Source organism: Onychostruthus taczanowskii, unplaced genomic scaffold (assembly GCF_017590055.1).
Source record: "Onychostruthus taczanowskii isolate IOZ18803 unplaced genomic scaffold, ASM1759005v1 scaffold13, whole genome shotgun sequence".
Lineage (NCBI taxonomy): Eukaryota > Metazoa > Chordata > Aves > Passeriformes > Passeridae > Onychostruthus > Onychostruthus taczanowskii.
In genome coordinates this window covers 6,238,991-6,259,770 of record NW_024498462.1, presented here as the reverse complement: position 1 = coordinate 6,259,770, position 20,780 = coordinate 6,238,991, and the positions used below count along the sequence as shown (strand labels likewise).

General features: G+C 45.3%; 1 protein-coding gene across 2 annotated transcripts in view; it reads left to right on the top strand.

Annotated features, from left to right (window-relative positions):
* GRIA3 (glutamate ionotropic receptor AMPA type subunit 3) overlaps positions 1–20,208 on the top strand; it is a 143,688-nt gene extending 123,480 nt beyond the window's left edge. Inside the window, exons 13-16 of one of the 2 annotated variants that reach the window (XM_041396396.1) lie at positions 531–778; positions 16,729–16,843; positions 18,991–19,238; positions 19,831–20,208. In XM_041396396.1, the coding sequence (XP_041252330.1) occupies positions 531–778; positions 16,729–16,843; positions 18,991–19,236 (609 nt within the window). In that variant the 3' untranslated portion in view covers positions 19,237–19,238; positions 19,831–20,208. Of the gene's footprint in view, positions 1–530; positions 779–1,333; positions 1,449–16,728; positions 16,844–18,990; positions 19,239–19,830 lie in introns of both variants that reach the window. The other variant, XM_041396395.1, reaches the window with a different exon arrangement.
* The last annotated feature ends 572 nt before the right edge of the window (positions 20,209–20,780 follow it).

The window sequence follows — 20,780 nt, the reverse complement described above, 5'->3', positions numbered from 1 at the left end:
ATGGTCTCCTGTATCATAGACCTGCCATCGCCACTGTGAAAAACACACTCCTGCCGTGCTGAAAACTTGTAATAAGCAAATGCCAGCCCTTCCTAGCTGCAGTTAGTGTAAAAAAAACAAAACAATGCAGAGGATTTGTGTGAAGAGGAGAGGCTCCTTTGGCATCTGATGGATGAGCTGGGATTTCCCATCCTCCTTCTGGCTTGGTAGCAGAGCTGCACACGGGCGGATAAACCCAGCGCAGAACAGGAGCTAAGGCTGGGACAGGCACACACCATTGCTCATTCCGAGGCTGCCAGTTACTCAGCAATCAGTAGAATAAATATCTGAGATTTGCTTCTCCCTCCTCAAACGTTTTGTCGTTTGGTCTTTGTTCAGGGGCAATGTATCTCTCTCTGAGGTACCTCGACTTTTTTGATTTGTTGGCCTTAATCAGTTACAGGGTGTCATTATACCTCTAAGCCAGCTAAGCCCAAGCAGCTCAGTCTTGCCAACACGACTCTTCATTTCCCTCTTTTCGTCTCTCCCAGAGATCAAAAATAGCTGTCTATGAGAAAATGTGGTCATACATGAAGTCGGCCGAGCCCTCGGTGTTCACCAAGACGACGGCGGACGGCGTGGCCAGGGTGCGGAAGTCCAAGGGCAAGTTTGCCTTCCTGCTGGAGTCCACGATGAATGAGTACATCGAGCAGCGCAAGCCCTGCGACACCATGAAAGTTGGAGGCAACCTGGATTCCAAGGGCTATGGTGTAGCAACCCCCAAAGGCTCAGCATTAAGGTGGGTGGAATAATATAACAATATCCATGTTGTTATAGTATTCCACCTACCCTGATGTATTGTGTTGTCATTTTCTTTCTTGTGGATTTTGAGGTAACTTAAAAGTTTAAAATCTTCAATATTCCATGGAGTTAAATAAGACGGTAAATTATGGTTTCATTTATTTAATGCATCCATTTTTTTGTGTTCTCTTCGTGTTGTCCTCTCTGATTGTTTGTTGCTGTTTTAATTTTACAGTTCAATGGCTTTTTCAATTTAAATGGTAAAAGCCAAGTTAACCTGCCATATGTGACGAATGTTAACTGCATGATGTGGTGTTGTTACTTTTTTTCTCAAAGACGATTTCCCCATCCCGCACACTTCAGTTTTGAGCAAATGTTATCCTCCATGCCACCTTCCAATATTTAACCCTGTATTTGCTGTACAGACATTTTGATAGCTCCACGTTCTGTGAAATTTTAGCCAATTTGTCCTCTTGTGCTCCTTTTTTTATACGTTACGATTTCCTAAGCATTTGTGCATTTTTTCTTACAAGTTATGTTTTATCGTTTCAAGAAATGCTGTTAACCTGGCAGTATTAAAACTGAATGAGCAAGGCCTCTTGGACAAATTGAAAAACAAATGGTGGTACGACAAAGGAGAGTGCGGCAGCGGGGGAGGTGACTCCAAGGTCAGCCTCAATGTCACCACAATCGGGTACCTTAGCAAAGAGTAATCGGCAAGGCTGTTATTTTGCTTCTCAAGAAAAAAAAAACCAAAAAGAAAGCAGATGAAAATTATTTCACTAATTGTGGTGGGGAAAAAAACGGCTATTTTCTTGTTCAGTAGCTCTTTCAAAGAAACAGTCTTATTTAATATCATCAGCGGGTTTGTTCGAGCTTGGAAACCTTATTTAACTAACAGATAGAAAATCTAGTGTTTGTGGGACCTACACAGAGCAAGTCAGTGAGGTAACCATACAAGAAACCAATGATCACCTCTGGTCACTGTCCCAGCCCTTGAGAGCAAGGGTTTATGAGACTTCTTTTTGCCAGGACCAGCTGTTACAGCACAGACCTGGAGGTGAAAGAGCTCCTGTTTCCTTTGGCCTTCTGGGAAGATTTTGGAAATGTTACCTGGCGTATTCAAGTGTCACCTTTTGTACAGCACTCCAGTGCAGGAGCCCTGTATCTGTGTTTGACATGCCTTTGATACAGATGTGGACTCAAATCTGCCTCCAGTGGCAGCCATGGCAGCCTTATCACTGCCTTCTGCTGAGCTGAGGCTTCCCCCAGCCTTCCAGGCAGCCTGTACTGCACCTTCCCAAAGTTGCTTCAGTGGGCTCATGTATTGCAAATGTATGCTTTCCTCTTGCCAACTTTGTCCTATAGGACTGGCAGTCCTTTTCTGCAGTCTTTAACCCAGCGAGGATAAGCTATAGCTAGAGTTGGCTGGGTGTTGTTGGTCGCCGTGGGTGCAGGAATTACCAAGAAAATTAATTTAAATGACATTGTTGTACTGAAAAGTACTGAAATTCATTTTTATAGTGACACTCTCCTACATCTAGTAAAACCAGATCTTTAGGGAGCAATAACTCCTAATCTCTCCAATAAAAATACTTCAGATTTGGTCCAAAATCAATAATAACAGTAAACTGCAGTTTCGGACAATTACTGCTACAATCTATTCATAAGAGTTGCATACAGTTGGCTGTATAGGAAATTGCTCAGCTCGTCATGTCTACTGCTAGCAAAAGCCACTGTGTAATATTAAAGGAAGGAAAAACTCTTGAATTTGGATTGATTCAGTAGCTGGAGGTCTGCAGTGCTCAGCAGCAGCCTGGAGATGAGCCGAAGCTTTTTTATGCTTTTTAGCTCTGCTGCTCATCCTTCACAGAACATTTTTATATGTCATATTTGCCTGTATATTAAATGTTTAATATCCTCCTGGGATCCAGCACCTCATTGTCTAGTGCTGCCTCCCTGAAAGAAAACTCTTCATACAAACCAGCTTCAATGAACTTCATTGCTTCAAGTTCACTGAATTAAACCCAGCCAGTAGCCCTAAGGAAACTTAGGAGGGCTTTTTAAATGGTCACAATTAGGGTAGGGCCATCCTTCTGTTTTGCTGGAAGATGTTTTACAAAGAACAGTGCTGTCTGCTTAGCAGGCCCTTGGCAGTGTTGAGGGAGTGGAGTCTGGGATGCTGTGCTGATATGAATTAGTACTCAGAGAAGAGGGAAGGGGAGCAAACACAATAATGTGTGTTTTGCTGGTTTAGTCTCAAGTGACGTCTGTCTGCAGTTTGTTGTAACATGCTGTGGTGAAGGACTTGTTTGAGCTATAGTCAGCAGCTCTTGGGGCACAGCTCAGCTGGCAGAAGTCCCCAGAGAGGAGCACAAGGGATGTAGAAGACCTCCCACAGAAACCAAGCTGAGGGAGGCGGGGAAGGGGTTAGTGGCTGTTTCTAGAGGCGTGGTAAATCAAAGGGCTTTTTTGTTACGAAGTGGCTTTTCCTTTGAGGTAGTCCTGTTGGCCCTGAGCCCTGCAGACTGCAGTGTGGCTCCGTTGCAGCAGACAGGCAGAGCCTTCCCAGCACACCCCCATCACTGGCCAGGCCCTGCCCCAGCCTGGCAGGAGCCCCACAGCCCTCTCCGGAAAGATGAGCTCTGGTGCTGCTCCTTGTGCGCTGCAGCTCCGAGAGTCTTGCTGGCCTCTCTCTCCTCACTGTCCTCCCACCAGAAGTTGCCCCCATCATCTCATCCCATCTTTCCAGTTAATTGTTTATATGAGCACAGATTCATTTGTAGGTCATTCAGAGGAGTCGCTGCAAAACTGTTATTTTTTTCCCTTTTACCTTAAAGGAGGTGGCAGCTGGGGGAATCAGGATTGGGGTGGTGAAGGTGCCTGAGGAGCAGATACAGACCTTGCCCTCCATCTCAACCATTGCTCACTCGGGGCAGCTCTCTCTACCGGCTGAGCTGACAGACTCCTCTCTCAGCTTCCCCAGTAGAGACCCGGGCTTGGGAAATCACTGCCCCCAGTCAGCAATCAGCCTCCCCCCACCTCCTGACAGTGGGTTCTGTAATGGTTGTGTGTAGATGTGAGTCATGTCAGACTGGTGGTGCTGGTTTCTTGAGCCGAATTCCTCTGTGACTCTGATACTTTAGCTCTTGCTGAAAGCCAGAGGTGAGTATGAGCCTGTTTGCTTGTGCCAGTGCCCATCGTTGTACTGCAAGGACCCAGCCACCCTCCCCTGCTCGTCCTCCCTGCGGCCTCGCATGCGGTGTGCCTGCGCTCGGAGAGGAATCATTCTGAGTTGTGAGTTCGTCTCTTGTTATCCTATCTTACCGCCTCTGGAAAATTAAACAGTGACTTCCATTTTCTCAACGATTTTGAGGCTTGCAGCAGGAAAAAGAAAAGGTATTCCATTGGTTTTCTGCAGGTTTTGAATCTGGTGGTTTACAGAGAGTGTAAGGTTAAGCCTGTGGGCATTCCGTGCTCCTGAGGTTCACTCCATTCAAGGCTAAAGAGATTGTGACATTTTAATGAGTTTGTTTTAAAGGCCACAGCTGACATGTGTCTTGTTTTCAGTGATACCAGTCTGTGCCAGCGCTGGTGTGGAGCAGAGGGTGCCAGTGTTGGTATTGCCCTGGCAAAAGGAATGACCCAATTTCAGTAGTGGTTTTTATTTAACAAGTCTGAAGGGGAATATGCTCCATCCATACATAATTTCTCTGGGATGCATGTCAATACATGTGGGCTGACTTGGCTGATGCAGACGTTCTGGTACATGCATCAAAACTCATTCACTTAGCCCTTCTAAATGAGCTTGAATTTCGTTTCATGGCAAAATTATTCTCTCTTCAAATGCTCTTATACATGCAAGCTGAGCTCTCAATCATGAGAGAACACAAAATAGCAATTGTAAAAAAAAAACATATTCCGGGAAATATGTTGCAGTGTATTACAAGTTTAGAAACTAATTATTTTGTTTATTATACAGTCCTATAATCTTGGAGCTGAGTTATGGCTGAATAGGGATTTAACAAGAATTGGACAAAAGGGGATGCAGACGGCGGTCACAGCCTGAGTGACTTAAGTGAAACTAATTATTCAGTTGCATAGGAACAATTTCCTGCTAAGATAAATTTCCATAGTTCTGCTGTTGATAAATTTCTTGTATTCTTATACCTTCATGGTAACATTTAATGACAACCAACATGGAAGGAGAATGTTTGAATGCAGCTTCTCACCAACTTCACCTGCCAAGGTTCCCTGCTAATTATTTGACTTAATTTATTTAATATATTCTTTTTTAGGCTGATACCTCTTTTGGAGCACATCAGAGAAATGACATGCAATGTAATATTATTTAATTTCCCAATTGTTTCTTTTTTATCATAGAACTACTTTTCCAGTGTGCTAGTTGAGTTCTGCCCTCAGAGCTGTGCTCCATACAATATTCCATTCCCAAGACCTTTGGAGCTGTGAGTGTGGCCATTAGCAGATGGGATCTATTCCCCCGTGTCTGTGTGCTGTTTTGCTTTGATACATTTTCAGCACAGCCGTTAGCATTTGCAGCATAATTTTTTTAAGTGGCGTATTTTTAGAAGAAATCTGTTATGCTTTATTTTAGATGATACCTAATGCCTAAAAAGCACCATTGCCAAACACGTAGTGCATAAAAGAGAACATTTGGGGAAATGGCTATCTTAAAAAGATGCAGCACGATTTATTTGAACCATTTGTTTGAAATTATGTTCATCAGCATGAATTTCTTTGTCATCCATACTATAGGCCTGCGTTATGAGCTGGAAAAAGATAAAATGGCTGATCAGAGCCAGTGACAGTAACACAGAGCTAATTCATGCTCAGAGCTGGGAAAGTAATATGAAATTACTGTATTGTGCAAATTAGTGACAAAGCAAAATAATGCTTTAAAAGGAAGACACCAGGATATTGGTTTAATTGACAGCTATTACTTTATAGCATATTAGGAAATAATATTGTGTATGTTTTGTGGCAGTGATGAAGTCTTAATGCTCTAGGAGTTCATTGGAGCATCTCAGAGCACTGCCAAGAAGGGCAGAGAGCCTGCTCTGATTTGCAGAAACAGCAGTGCTGTTGTGCAGATTGTTGAGGGTATTTTCCTGGAAATGGACTTGGGAGAAGCAGCATGATAATTTGGGAAGAGTAGGTTGCCTACACTGGGAAGGAGTTGGTAGGGTCAGAACTGGTGATATCCAAGAATTTGGAACTGTTTAGTTTTGCCAATATAACCTTTAGCATCATGGAGACTGGCTTTGCTGCCTTGCCAAAGCCAACTCAGCACCTGAGTGTGCAAGGAGACCTGTTTGTGCAGCATTAATTGTGGCAGACCTGGGGCTCCTGCCTGGATGCCATGTTCTGCCTTTATGGCCACAAGAAATCTTAAAGACTTGTTAATTGTGCACTCCTTTTCATAATATTTGTGGTGCTTAACAGTTAATTTCCACAGATTGCTTACATGAGTCATTTATCCTGCACTGCAAGTATCAGTATGGGAAAAGTCAAGGCGGAAGGCTCTGTGGTACTGGAAAAGGAAAAAAGGAAAATCAGCAGCTGGAAGTGGAGCTCTCAGCAGCAGGAGCAGGGCCCTTCCTTTGTACATCTCCCTGGGGGTCTGGGCTTGGTTGTTTCTCTTTAATAGTAGCTGCTGTCATTTAACATACAAAGGGAAAAGAAAATGCCTTTCTTGTTCTTCAAAGTGACTCTAATGTTTCAGCATTGTGCTCACGTGGACACAGGCACTGGTGCTGCTCTGTGGATTTCTCTGTGCTGCTGGCACTGTTACCCTGGCCCGAATGCCTCTAGCTTTTGTACACCATGTAGCTCTTCCTCCAATGTCTTGTGGACTAGCCTTTGGACTAAGCAGTACCTACCTGCAGCCTGCTGAGGAGCCAAGAGCAGGAGTCACAGAAGAAGCCATTTCAAGAGGAAAATAAAGATGGGGGGAAAATGGATGTGCCTAGAGACAAGAGAAAGAGAAGGTATGGGGATAGCCAGCATGCAAGGTAAGTTGAGTCTCTTGCTCGTACCCATCCAGGTTAGAAAGGACCCAAGCAATGGCAGGAAAAGTCCATGCTGCTCTTTCAGATGTTTTATGTTTGAGTGTGATGTTGGGCACCTGCCCTCCTTCGCTCTTCTTCCACCCTCTCACCACATCCGTACCTCAAGTATCAGGCACTGCTGTGAATGAGCTGCAGTGACTTGTTATGGCTTGTATTTCCTAATCAAATCAGCGTGTATTATTGCATTAGCACTTGGCACTTCTCTTAAATTATGATCCTGTTAGTACAGAGTTTAATTTGTTTGAGCTACGTTTGTGAAACATGTAAATATTCTTTCATAGAGACACTGCTGCTGCCAAACACAGGCTGCAGACTCTGCAGCGAGCAGAAGAACTTTCAGCTTCAGCTGGTAACACATCTGGCTCTGTAGAGGTGTGCACAGAGTGTCTGTAGATGATGCAATGACATCATGCACCCTAATTTAAAGTGTATACCTAGTGACCAAAGGAAGAACGCTTCACATTCCACAAGGATAAACTGGATGCTCCAGCCTGTAATGGCAGGTTACTCCTGCCCAGTAATGGAGACTATAACAAAGTTCTCTTAGGGACAACTATTGTTGTGCTCAGTGTTCAGCAGGAGATAAATCCATGCCCTGGCAGCCAGGGAGCTGCAGCCCCAGGATGCTCCTCAGCATCACTCAGGGCCCCAGGGCCTTGGGCAAAGGGAACTGCTGCTGGCTCTGCTGTTGAGGAGCAACAACATCCTCTGCCAGGGGATTTATGGCTCTGCCTTCAAGCGCTACCCCAGCCATTGTCATGCAGCGTATTTCTTAGGTGGCTGAGGGATATATAGGGCTTGAGGTGTTGAGTTTTAAATTTTCTAATTGTGCAAGCTCTTTGTCTTTCCAAACTAGATGGCTTTCCCTTTTACCCCTTCCTCTGCCCACCCATAAAGCATTTCAATCCCTCAAATGTTGACTCTTGGAAATGTGCAACTGCTGGTAACACAGGGCAGGGGAAAAGTGGTGTGGGTCTGAAATGGTAGCAAACAGCAACCAAGGGCTCACTATTTAAAAAAGGAATGCCCAGTGCTTTTTGCATTTTTTCATTGAATATTGAATGTTCAGTGTGGAATACCAAATATCACTTTTTGAGACAGAAGGTAGGAAGTAACGATTGACAAGAAGGAGCAGGGATTGACCATATGGGTTTTTGCCTGTATTTTCAAGGCTCTTCACTCCTGCTTGAGGTACCAGGCAACTGTAGTCTTTAAACAAACATAGTGGGTTTGGATAACGAGCCCATTTCCAAACAGTCTTTCCCATCCCTCACGTGTGGGTGTGTCACAAAGCATGAAGTCATGGCACAGAGACATTGCTAAATTAGTAAATTGTAACAGGCAGATGGATGATCTGATCTGAGCAAGGGCAGAGCCCCTGGACGATGCACTCACCCGCAGGTTTTGTATCTATTCAGAAGTTATTTCAGTAACAAGATCTGACAAAAAGTCCATTCAATAGTTACAGATCAGGCTGGGATTTATACAGCTTGGGAGAATAAAGTGCCTTATTTTATTTAGATGGGTCTTTAACCTCAAGCAATGCCCTCTAGAGAATAGTACTCGATTTTGTGTATCTTCCTAGCTTGTTTCTATCTTTGTATTTTAATGATACCAAGATCGTTGTTAGTGATATTTTTTATGGTATCCAGGCAGAGAGCCTGGACTTGATTTCTGCCTTTGTCACTCTCTGCACGGCCGTGTGCCTGTGCAGGCTGGCTCAGGGATGCAGCAGTGGCCACTTGCCTTCTGGCCCACTCAGCTCCAGTCAACAGGACTGGAGGCTGCATTCAGCATCACCTCCCCTCCTCCTGCCAGCAGGGCAGGGAAGGCTGGTGGTTCTGTGTGATGTGTGGTAGTGAGGGATTTCTCTGCTTGGCTGGAAGCAGTGCCAGGCAATGGTGCCGTTGTTCAGGGTCACACTGAGGGTAGCTCAGCTGGTGCTGATAAGACCAAGATTGTGGGTCCAATCCCTGTATGGGCCTTTCATTAAAGAGTTGGACTCAATGGTCCTTGTGGGTCCCTTCCAGCTCAGAATACTCTGTTATTCTGTAATCTCTATGCTCTTCAGGTATTTGCCTCTCAGAGCATGGTAAATGTGACATGTCCCACATGTCCACAGCAAGCTGCTCTCTGTGCTTTCCCTGAAGTCAGTGGGGATTAGCCAGTGACACTAGCAGGAACAATTCAGTGTTTTCAGTAGTTTTACCCAAGAGGATTTTAGGAAGCATTTTGGATTTAGAAAATTCTTGCTTGTTTGCACCTTATTCTTCTTGCCTTTCTCTGACACTGTGAGGTGGATTTTAGAAACTCAGGTGTTTAACATCTGAACTCTTTGATGTTATAATGGTTTTGATTGGGTTGTGCTGATGTCAGCAATCCCAGGGATGTTCCAGCCAGCAAGGACAGCTCTGGTTGTAAGGAACAAAGGAAGACATTTCTTGCTGTAGAAGTGAGAGTGTTCCAAATATGTCAGATTCCTAAATTAAAAGGATTAGGCAAAACCAACAGGGATTATTTAATTATAAAACAAGTTTCTTATTATTTAATAATAAGTCAAAAACCACTTTATAATGTACTAACCAAGACCTCGTACCACCATGGACTCTCACCTCCTTCACATCACTGAGATTTGGACAGGCGGGTAGTAAGCCCTTTGCAGAGGCTGACCCCTTGGTCTGACCATGGGGCTTGGCCAGGGCAGCACTCTGATGCAGAGGGAGGATGTCACCTTTCATTAGGAGGGACAGATTTGGACTCTTAGGAGGGACAGATTTGCCAGAAGCCTCCTGTGGCTTTCTGTTGCTCTGATGCCACAAATCAGCAATAAATCTGACCTAGCCAGACACTAGACCAGATTTACAGCTGTTCTATGCCATGCAGTGTGACACAGTCAGAGCCCAGGGTTGTCTTTGGCACTGTGATTTTGCCTTCTCCTGTGCACCCAAAGGGCCAGTGCCAAGGTACAGGGAGTCACAAACAGCTTTGCTGTAAGTGCTGCATCCCAAGTGATGTGTGCCTGCATTTCCACGACACTTCTCCAACCACAGCAATTTGTTGTCTGCTGTTTTAATGCTGGGAAAAATGAACAAGGGTCTGTTGGTGACCACTGTGCTGCAGTGTTAAGTACACAGGGAGGTCTCTTAGCCAAGGACAGTTCTGGTGGCCATATTTGCTGTATGTTTGGAGCCAGCATCCATCTGCTTTTGTGAGAAGGATCCCCATTGGCCTTAAATTTCTTAGCTCCACCTCTAAATGAACTCTGTCTTGCTGGGTGGGATGGCCCACATCTCTCCATGGTGCTGCTGGGGACATGGATGTCCTGGCCAAGTAGCCCTGCAGAAGCCTGTGGAGCTTTCATGTGCAGGGGCCACTCCTGAGCAGTGAAGTTGGAGTTCTTGCCCAGTGTTTGACATCTCCTGAGCCAGGCATCCCTCCCTGGCTGAAGTGCTGATCAGGTCTGCTGCACCTTGTGCTCTGCTATCCTGAGTCACAGCCCCAGGCACATGAGAAGAAAGGATGTTTTCAAGACCAGAGAGGAGCTCTGAATGCTGAAAGTTATTCTGGTCTTCGTTGAAGTTCATGGCTGATTTCTTTACCCTCTACCCCCAAAAAAGCTACATTTGGACTCTCAAGATGCTGCAAGCAACACTGTTGTGAAAACGCCACACTGTACACCTGAAACTCTACAGAAAATCAGGAACCAGCTGATGGTGGGTGAAGGAACACTTGCAGCTGTAAAGCCCAGGTAGTGAGAGGTGCCAGGGCAGCCCATGCACTGCCCGTCCTCCTCATCTGTGCCCTTTAATTGGTGCTTCTAAGAGCCTTGTTTGTTGCACCTTTACATTGCAGCTTGCTTTTCTGAAAGAAACGCATCTAAAAATTCTAAATGAATTCTGAGCAATGGTTCATCTGGTTTGAAAGGAACAGTCTGCCGAGTTCATTCACTCTTTTTGGCAGTGATTGGGTTTGGGTATAACATTTATATTACATCCATTAGAGCATGGAATGGGATGTGAATTATCCAAAGCTGTTCCAATCATCACTTATATCTTTTATAGATTGCAAGTAATAAACATACTACAGTGTTGCTGAGACTTCATGCCACTCAAACACCAGTTAGACAGAGCTGAAAAAAGTCTGCAGATTATTGGGTGAGATGTTCAAGTCCTGAAGTGACTTCTGTTCCCAGTTCTCACCTCTAGTGGTCACTGACTCCTTGTATCACCTGCTGTGACTTATGAGGACCAACCCAAACACTGGCTGCAAAGACACTGGCATCTTTCCTGGAAAACAGCCCTTTCCTGGCAAGATCACAATGTTCTTTTGGTAAATTAACAGCGCTTTTCCAAGAAACTGCTCAGATTCTTCACTGCAGTCCAAGTTCATTCAGGAAGGGGTCCTGTTTACAGCACTAGTGCACAAACATGATGGGGCCAGTAACTGGAACCTAATTGCCAAAAGGAGCAGCCTGGCCAGCCTTTGCAGTCATACGTGGGACTGCAGCCTGCTGGGCACGTGTCCTAAGCTGGGAGAAGTTAGTGATGGCAGTAGGTGGAACATCTGGTTTTGGGTTATCTTCTTTAAATAGGTGCAGGTGAAATCATGACAACCTAAAAAGCCATTAATCACACCACCAAAAACCTGTTATGATTTATAATTTGAGGGGGTCAGAAGTTCTACCTTCCCACTTTTGGGACTAATAAAGATCTACTTCTTCGATGATTAATTTGTCTTCTACTTCAAGCTTGTTCTGGCCAGAAAGAATGGAAAGAAATATTATAACACCACCAGTTTTCTCAGTGGAGATAACATTTACTGCAACTAACCTGAAACTGGGGCTTTGGTAAGAGGCAAGGCAAGAAATCCCTCAGACAGGTAAGACTGTCTCAAAGAGAAGAGGAGAGAGCGGATGGCCTCTGAGTCATTGTGTTCTCTCTTTTCCATATTAATTGCATGAATAGAAGATGGGTAATAATGAAATATAAATTTAATAAGTGCTTTGCAAAGAGCACATAGCAGCTCCTTCTTCTGAGAAAGAACATCTGCATGGTAAACATAGCCTGGAAACAATGCCATGTTTTGTACAGATCAACCTGCACGACAAAGTGGTGTAACACCTCCTGAATTTGAGGGAGACGTGGCCAAAGTTCTTAAATTGAACCTGAAGCTTTGGGGATGCAGCTCAGGAGTGAGATTTTAATGAGTTTGTTTTTCAAAAATCAGTTCATTCCATCAGTATCATCCTGTCCTCTGGGGCCACCAGCAGCAAAGGGTGCAGAGAGCTTCTGGGTCTGGTGTCCTGCACCCACACAGGCTGAAGTGCAGCAGGGAGGAGGCCCCAGGGCTACACAGCACAAGGAAAAGGAGGTCCCCTTTGGGATGGTGTCATATTAAATCTGGAAAAAGACTGGCACAGCTTGTTTTCTAGCAGTAGCTGATGGCTGAAGAGGGGAAGGTTATGCTGCCAGCACCTGAACAGAGTCTTCTAACAAGGTGGCAGAGAAACAAAACAGCTGAAACACCAATAAAACCCACTTCTGTCAAGGAATAAAATTATGTTTGTGGCAGTCTCTGTAAAGTCTATAAAACAGGTGGGCACTGATCTTACACTCATGCTGCTCTTAAAAGAAACAACCATTGCAGATGGCTTAATTCCCCTCTGAGGGCAGTACTATCCCTTATGAGGCTCCTGGTATTGTTTCTCTAAATGCAAGTCTTCCAGTTATTTGTAGAAAAGAATCTTAGCAGGGTTTGGTAAAGCTACCCAAGAGAACCAACCTCGCAGGTTTAAGCCTGGATGACTCAGATCATACTGGATGAAAAGCAAAAGCAAGGAAACAACAAAATCCTTCAGTTATGGGGAGGAAGAAAAACACTGCAAGTTTCTGGACAAGAATACCATCCTGTGGAATCCAAAATGCTGACATCCCAATCCAAATGGCCTAATTTCATTTTCTTGGCATACAGAGCACAAGAAGAGAACACAAGCTCTCAAACCTACAAAAATTTTACTTTTTATCAAAGCAACCAAGCTAACAGAGAGATCTGGAAACCACACAGGGGAGATGAAAAAGAATCCCATCATAAATTAAAGCATGGGAAAACAGTGGAAGCCACCTGGGAAAGGGCCAAGCACATAATAGGATATCCCATACGGCTCTACAACAGCAAAAAAAAAAAAAAAAAAAACAAACCTGCAAAGCACAAAAGTATCCTAAAAAACTACAAGGAAATTGAAGTCCTTTGAGATAGAGCCCCAGAAAATGAGGATCCTCTGAAGTGGACAGTGAGAAAAGTAGGTGGCTGGTGACACAGCCTTCCCATGGGACCCAGACAAGTCATTTAATATCTTCATTCCTCTGCCTCTAAGGCAATTCTAAATATCCTCCCTCAGTCAAGCAGTCCCAGGACAAGCTATGAAAAACTCCCTTCCTAGACCTAGGCCATCACTCCTAGAAGAGCCTTGCAATTCCCCCTATAACAACCAACAGAACACTTTGCAGTTTGGTGGCCTTGGACTGGCTGGCACAGGCAGGGTGCTGGCACTGCCCAAGGGACACTGTTGGGACCAGCTGGGTGTGAGCTGAGGGGTGTCACAGAGGATTTGTGTTCCATGGGCACTGCTGAGCACTCAGTGAAAAATGCCAGGATCCAGATGTGGCTCTCTGCACTTCCATCAGAATCTCAGCCAAAGCCATGACTGACTCTGGCTGTTAAATTGAACCAGGCTAGACAGCTACTCAGAGATGAGCAATGGGAAAATATATCAGCAACCAGGCTCACTTTCCAATATATCTGCTTATCTTGGGAATTTGGGATTTGAGGAGTCCATCCTGCACCAGCTCATACTGCATTCCTGAAGTGCTGGACCAGGGGTTGCAGAGGCATCATGTCTTCTCCCACTACAAGGTTTCTCAAATCTTGCTGCAAAGGAAACAGCTCATGCATTAGGAGGTTTTGGGATTTATTTCCTGGAAGCAGGCAAAATTGTTCCTTAGGACTTTGATGAAACCAAATCACCTCTCTCCTACCCAGGCTGAGGGAATGTGGTACCTCACCTGGCAAACAGGACTGTGACAAATGAAAATGAAAACCCCAGTTTAGGCAAATTCCCATCTGTTTAGTTAAGATAATTTTAGTTTACTACTTTCTCTTTTTCTTTTTTTTTTTTTTTTTTTTTTTTTTTTTTTGGCAGTTTTGTGTGCACAATTAGCTGCAATCTTGGCTTAAAAAAAATAAAGCACCCTAATTAGCATATTAAGCCTCCTCATTTCCCAATACTGTATAATGTTGTGAAAGCTAATCTATAATGTATTGGATGTTATGCAAATTCTCAGCACTCCGTATGGGGTTTACAAAGGCATGCAAATTTAAAATAGTGTTTGGAATAGGACTGGGGGGAGGGGAAAATTTGCACAATAAAATATGCAGGTAGGAGGAAAGGTGTTTATAACCTTCTTCCTATTGTTTGTGTATTCTCAGCTGCACAATGCTTTTCAAAGCTGAGAGATGTATTGCATAAAGTGTCTCCAAATTGGATAGTTTTTAAATGAAATTTGAAATGAGAGTACTGTTCTCTGAGCAATAATTCACCCTGCTCTCTGCTGGGGCTCCTGACGGGAAGGTAAAGGCGCTGAGCTTTCACTGGCTGGCACTGCAGGCATGCACAGCTGTTCCTTGTGTGTTCCTCTGGGGGACACCGGGGGTCTCGACACAGCCCAGCTGCCCGGGAGGGTCCTTGGTGGGGGCTTGGCCGGGACCTGGCCGCTCCCCATCGCTGTAACCGAGTGGGGCAGGTGCATTCCCTGCACCCGCGGGGTGCTGGCAGTGTCTCGGGCGTGCTTTGACGCCGTTGATGTGTTACAGCCTACCTGGGGGAGGCTGCAGGCGGAGCTGCAGCACAGCTGGCTCTTTAGGATGCCGCTGGCTCCTGGTGGAGGAGCTCTGCCCGCTGCCAGTGCCAGGCCAGCAAACACGCTCTGTCTCATGTGGCTTGTCAGTGCCACCCGTTGGCTGTGTCCAGCTGAGTGTGTACAGCCTGCCCTGATTGATACTTAATTAGATTACAGCTGCCGCTTAAAAATAGCCATTTTATAAAAATAAAGTCTTGGCTGGTGTCAGACTGAGCCCTGTGCAGGCCAGGAGGGAGTGGTGCTGCCTCTGCCTGGACAGCTGGGAAGCTCTGCAGGCACTGCTGGCAGTGCTGCCACTGGGACCAGTGGTTATCCAACCCTTGATGGCTTTCCCCTGCTCTTGGCTCCCTGCTGGCCTGGGTGACACTGCACAGGGTCATGTCAGAGCAGCCTGTGGAGCGTTCAGCTCAGGAGCTCTTGAATACAATCATTTTTCTCATGATATCCCATGAGCTTCCTGGGCTTGGCTGCCACCCTCCTGCCAAAGGACACGGAGCATCTCTGAGAGCAGCTCTTCCCAGCATCAGCCACCAACAGTCTCACAGCCATCCCAAATGCAGCTTCTTGGCAGATGAGGGAACAGGGATTTCTTTACCTGCTACTTCTTCCAGCATCTTGCCCTGCCCCAGTCATGGCGGGGCTCAGCCATTCCTGTTGCTCAGAGTTGTGAGCCCTCCCAGTCCGGGGATGTTTCCCTAAATGCCAATATGCAATTTAGCTTTAATTTAAGGTGTTTTGTATAGGTTTTGCTGCTCTTTCTCCTGAGTCTCTTCTGCTCTGCAGAGAGTCAGGCACTATGGGCAGGTGTGGGAGAAAGGCAGAAAGCAGCAAGAGCCAAACGTGAGGCTGGCACTGGGGCAGGCATGGGCATCTCCTGCATCCCCTCTGCTGACAGCAGGCCTGAATGGACCCCAAGCAGGCTGTGCACGTGTCTGCCTGGTGTCATCCCATGCTAGGTGGCACAGCATTGCTGGGGATAAGAAGCCAGCCCTGTGCAGCCGTGGAGCAGGGATCAGAGCTGTTCAAGCAGGAGCAGGAACTGATGTCCCTTGCACAGGGAGCCTGTCTCATGGAAACGGGCAGGAAAAAAACCAAGACTTCGCACAAGGAGGAAGGACAAAACCTAACCTAGAGCTCCTCAGGTGCTGCTTTCCCACACAGAAGGGCCAGATGAGCTCAACCCCCCTGGGCTGTGGTCTCTTGGCAGCACGAGTCAGCAACTCCATTTATCCTGCCAACATTTCCCACCCTGGGCACTTTCAGCCGGCATTTCCATATTCATCAGTTTCCTTCACAGAGGTCTGCATTTGCTTATTTTCTGCTGCAGTTGTGGACGGGGGGAGCTGGAGATGCAGCAGTTCTGGGCAGTGCGGCCGGGCACGGTGCCTCCGAGCGCAGCCGCTGCAGCGCCGGCCAGGAGCTGGAGGAGCCAGCGCCAGGGAACGTGGCTGTGGCGGCCGGCAAAATCCCCTCCGTGGAGCCAGCCTGGGGGTTTTTGCTTTGTAGATGTGCACAGAGAGCCGCCAGGCACGGGGACTGCCGGGATCGGGGGCTGCAGGCATTGTTGGACCGTGGGAAGCACAGTGGCTGGTGTGGGGGATTCTGTCTGTCAGTGCAATAGGGCCCTGCTGGATCAAACCCACCCAGACGTGTAAAGCTACTGCCAGTGCCTGTGGCACACCAAAGTGGGAGATTGGCCTTGCTTTGTTTCCACTGCCTTCATTTAACAGTGAGTGCCGATTACTCAAAGCGATATGGGCAGGACCTGGTAATGTAGAGATGCTCTAGCCTTAACTTAAGGGGATGATCCAGTTGCCTGCAGTGTAAATACTTTGTGGCCAGGAACCCTGCTTTATCGCTTTGTATAGTTTTAAAGTAGTTTAAAGATTGAATAACATAAAATAACATAATATAATGTTATTTATGTTATTTCCCACGTGAAGAACTCCTGTAAACCTTGCAGTATTGAAACTCAGTGAACAAGGCATCTTAGACAAGCTGAAAAACAAATGGTGGTACGATAAGGGTGAATGTGGAGCCAAGGACTCCGGAAGTAAGGTCAGTCGCTGAAGGTCTTTTTGTACTGATTAGCAATCACATTTTGACCCACTGTTTGTTTATACCAAGAATGACTTTCAGAAATTGCTATTTACATTTTGAAGGTTGAAAGAAAAGAATAGAAAAAAATAAGTCTCAGAACATGACAGCATTTTTCTTATATGCAGTAACAGACTGTAGTTGTAAGTATATTTCTCTGTGTGAGTATTTTGCTAGAAACATGCTAAGAGAAGCCCCCAAAGCCTCCCAAGCTGGTGTCTTCATTTAAATGTGCAAGTTTCAGCACAGTCACTGTCTATTATTCAGGCCAGCATATTTTCTTATTTTTATTGAAAAAAAACATTTTTGCTTCAAAATTGTTACTCAGGTTCTCTACATGTCAGTTTGGGAAACGGTCACATGCTTGCTAAGGGCACAAATTTTCAGGACAGACAGCTGATAAGGAAAAATCACCTTTCCTGCCCTATTTGCCAATTCATTTAAAAAATTGGTTGGATATTTTAAAAAAATCTAGAAATACTAATGGTGAATCATTACCAAAATATTGTACATTCTTTTTTATTCTGCTTTGAACCATTTTGCTGCTGTACTGTCCTGTCATCCACCAGCTGTGCTGTGGGGCTGTCCAGCCTCATGCAGGACCACTGTAGAACCCAGGGCAGGTCCCACCCCTGAGGTGGCTGGGCCCAGTAGCTGCACACTTAAATTGCAGGGAATATTTATTTACACCATTCAGTTAAAAGGAGGACTTTTTTTTTTTTTTTTTAATGCTTATAGACCCATTGGGGAGAAAAGCTCTGTAAAAGTGCTGGGCTTGTTGGAGTGAAGGACATTTTCAAAGGCACCAAGAGGAGGAGGAATCCAGCTCCAGCTGAAATCGGTCGCAGTTGAGTGCCTAACTCCCTTGGTGCCTTTGGAAGTGCTCTCTGTAATCATTCAAACAGAAAACTGTAATTTCAGAGCACCCTTTCAGTGTCAGAGGACAATTTCAAGTTCCAGCGAAGCCAATAATAAAATTTCATTGATTTCAGTAGGACTGGAAGTTGCTTAGGGCACAGCCCAGTAGCTCTTGTGTCAGATAAATTTGGGATCATGGGATATCTGAACACACGGCAGCTGCCAAAGGGAACTGTGATCAAAAAGAGGTATAAATGATTAAGATCTTTAGTGTAAATAGCAGGTTGTTTGCAACAACCACATGTATCCAAACTGTCTGTGAAACACACAGACACTTACAAGGTAAATCGTATTTTACTCTGACTATATGCAAATTTAGCTCTCCCTAGAGAGACTCGTTAACCGAGCTCTGTCAGCAGTGCCTTCTCTGGGCGCAGACAAATTTCTTTGGCACTTGCCTGGCCGGTGTGGTGTGGCAGCCCAGCCAGCTGTGCCAGCCAGGAGCCGTTCCTGCCCACAGCCTCCCACCCATGCAGCAGCAGAAGGGTTGCAGCTCTATTTAATGCCATTCCAGAACCTTGTTTTAAAAAAATGCAAGCTTCTCCCCCATCTGACATGTATTGAAGGAAGATAAACCCTGACCAATGATTTTTGTGTTACAATGTCTGGTTTCATTCAATAATTCACTCTCCAGAAAGTGCTAGTTTAGCTCAGGGCTCTGCTACTTGACCTCTAAGTAACTGACCATCTTTCTAGGGTGGGGTTTTTTTTCCTAACTGTTGAAAAAAGGTAGTTAAGTTCAGCAGCATCTCAAGAATTTTACCTGCATTGACCAAATCCAAGTGTATAGTGGTTTGGCTTTTTCTTTTTCTAGTTTTGTCATGGCCTTCTGTAAATGCTGCTGTTTTATGCAGCCACGATCACAACTTTCCCCCAGTGCCTTTGCTAGCAGGGGTGCTCAGCCGTAGACTCTGGGACACCGAAGGCCTGGGGAAGTCAGTGGCCAAAAAAACCTCATTGCCTTGGAGTCAGCCAGGGTTTCACCCACCACAGGGTGGAGGAAGAGCAGTCACTGCTGTGCAGCCCCGGGCTGCGGGGATGGGGGGACAGCACAGGTCCGTGGGCCGGACACTGAACACCATGAGTGTAGCTATTCCAGCTAGGCCTAATGCAAATAGCCTGTTGTCTGTCTGTCTGTCTGTCTGCCTGCTGCTCTCAGCAGAGCTAACAGCGTGGCTCGTTTCTCTTAGGACAAGACGAGCGCTCTGAGCCTGAGCAATGTGGCTGGCGTGTTCTATATCCTTGTGGGAGGCCTGGGGCTGGCCATGATGGTGGCACTGATCGAGTTCTGCTACAAGTCTCGGGCCGAGTCCAAGCGAATGAAGCTCACCAAGAACACGCAGAACTTCAAACCTGCTCCTGCCACCAACACCCAGAATTATGCTACCTACAGGGAAGGCTACAACGTGTACGGCACAGAAAGTGTGAAAATCTAGGGGTACGGCTGCGGGCCGGGAGGAAACCCTCTGGGTGTTCTTCTTTCTGTCCTTTCTTTAGCTGTCTGTGCTTTTCTGTGTGTGCACCAGGGGGCTGCTGTAAGAGGCTTTTGAAACACCATCTTGTGGCAGTTTTTAAGTATGAGTCATTTAAATTTCTTCTGATCAGAAGTAGGATCAGAAAGGTACAATTCTGTTTTACACACAGAGGTAGCTGGCTTTGTGCTGAAGTGAATAACTCCTCTCTCCAGCATCGTGCTAGTTCAAATGAAAGTATTTTGTTAATTGCTTTAAAAATCGCTATAATCAGAATTCTCATCTCTCTTGTTACTGATCTCTTCCTCTTTGTTTTGTAAGCAATAATCAGGTCAGGTAAGTGCTTTTAGGAAGTTTCCAAAAAAACTTGCAGTAGAACCAAACCTTCTACACTAGAATTCATGATTTCTAAAGCAGGAAAAGTAGAGCTGAATTGCTGACAACTGCTTCTGAAAAGGCCTGGTTAGCCCCTTGGCCACAGTCTGTGCCTCTCCATGGGCTGAGCGCCCCTGCCCCTTGCTGCCAGGCAGTGATGAAATCTCTCTGGTTTTATTTTAGATCTTCACCCTGACAGCATGCAAGACAAAAAGCAGCAGAGAATGTGGCTACTTTGTGGATTTGGACCATCTGAGCCAGTTGTACTCTCTCCGAGGTGTCAGGCATGACACGCATTGATGATGGTGCAATGTACTTTTAATAGGAAAAACTGGTATTTTTTCCTTCAGTGCCTTATGGAAGACTCTGAGACTCACAACAATGCAAACCATCACTGAAATATTCTTGCTTTGCTTCAAAGAAGTAAAAGAAAAAGAAGAGAGGAAAAGACATGAAAAATAAAAGAAAAAAAAGAAACAAAGGGAAAAAGAAAAGGACTGGTAACAAGATATTGGTATGTGGAAAAAAAAAAATTCTTGTAAAAAAAGATCAGTGCAACAAAAGCCATTCTTTGATACCACTGCACAGTAACTGAACTTGTGTCCTGAAAGCAACCGCAGCTGGTTTCATCAGCCACCCCAATCGTATCAAATTATGAAACTCTTCCTGACACAAAGCCTCAGAAATCCGCTGTGTGCAAACGCGGACTGGCCTGCCACTGCTTGTATGAGCTGATGTCAAGATGTTTCAGTATTTACTTACAGTGGTGTCATTTTAGTTTTTTTTCTGAGCCACTTTAACCTCTCCAGCTAATTTGAGCAATTCTGTATAGCAGCAAAAGGAGGGAAAGAATCCGTACGTTCAAACCAATTAAGGTCAATGACTGTGAATCTGTAAATCCAAAAGAAAGTAATTTGTGGAACTGCATGTCTTGCTTCCAGATCAGTAAATTAATTTCTTGACAAGGTAGCTAAAGTGTGGGAAGAAAATATTGCATTCCTTTTTTTTTGTTCTATCATCAGGCATACCTACAGGTGCTTTATTAAAATTACATTGGGTGGCTTTTAAAATTAAAAAAAAATATTAAAAGCTACTTGCTATTTAAGTTCAGACCATATATCTCTTTTCTTGCT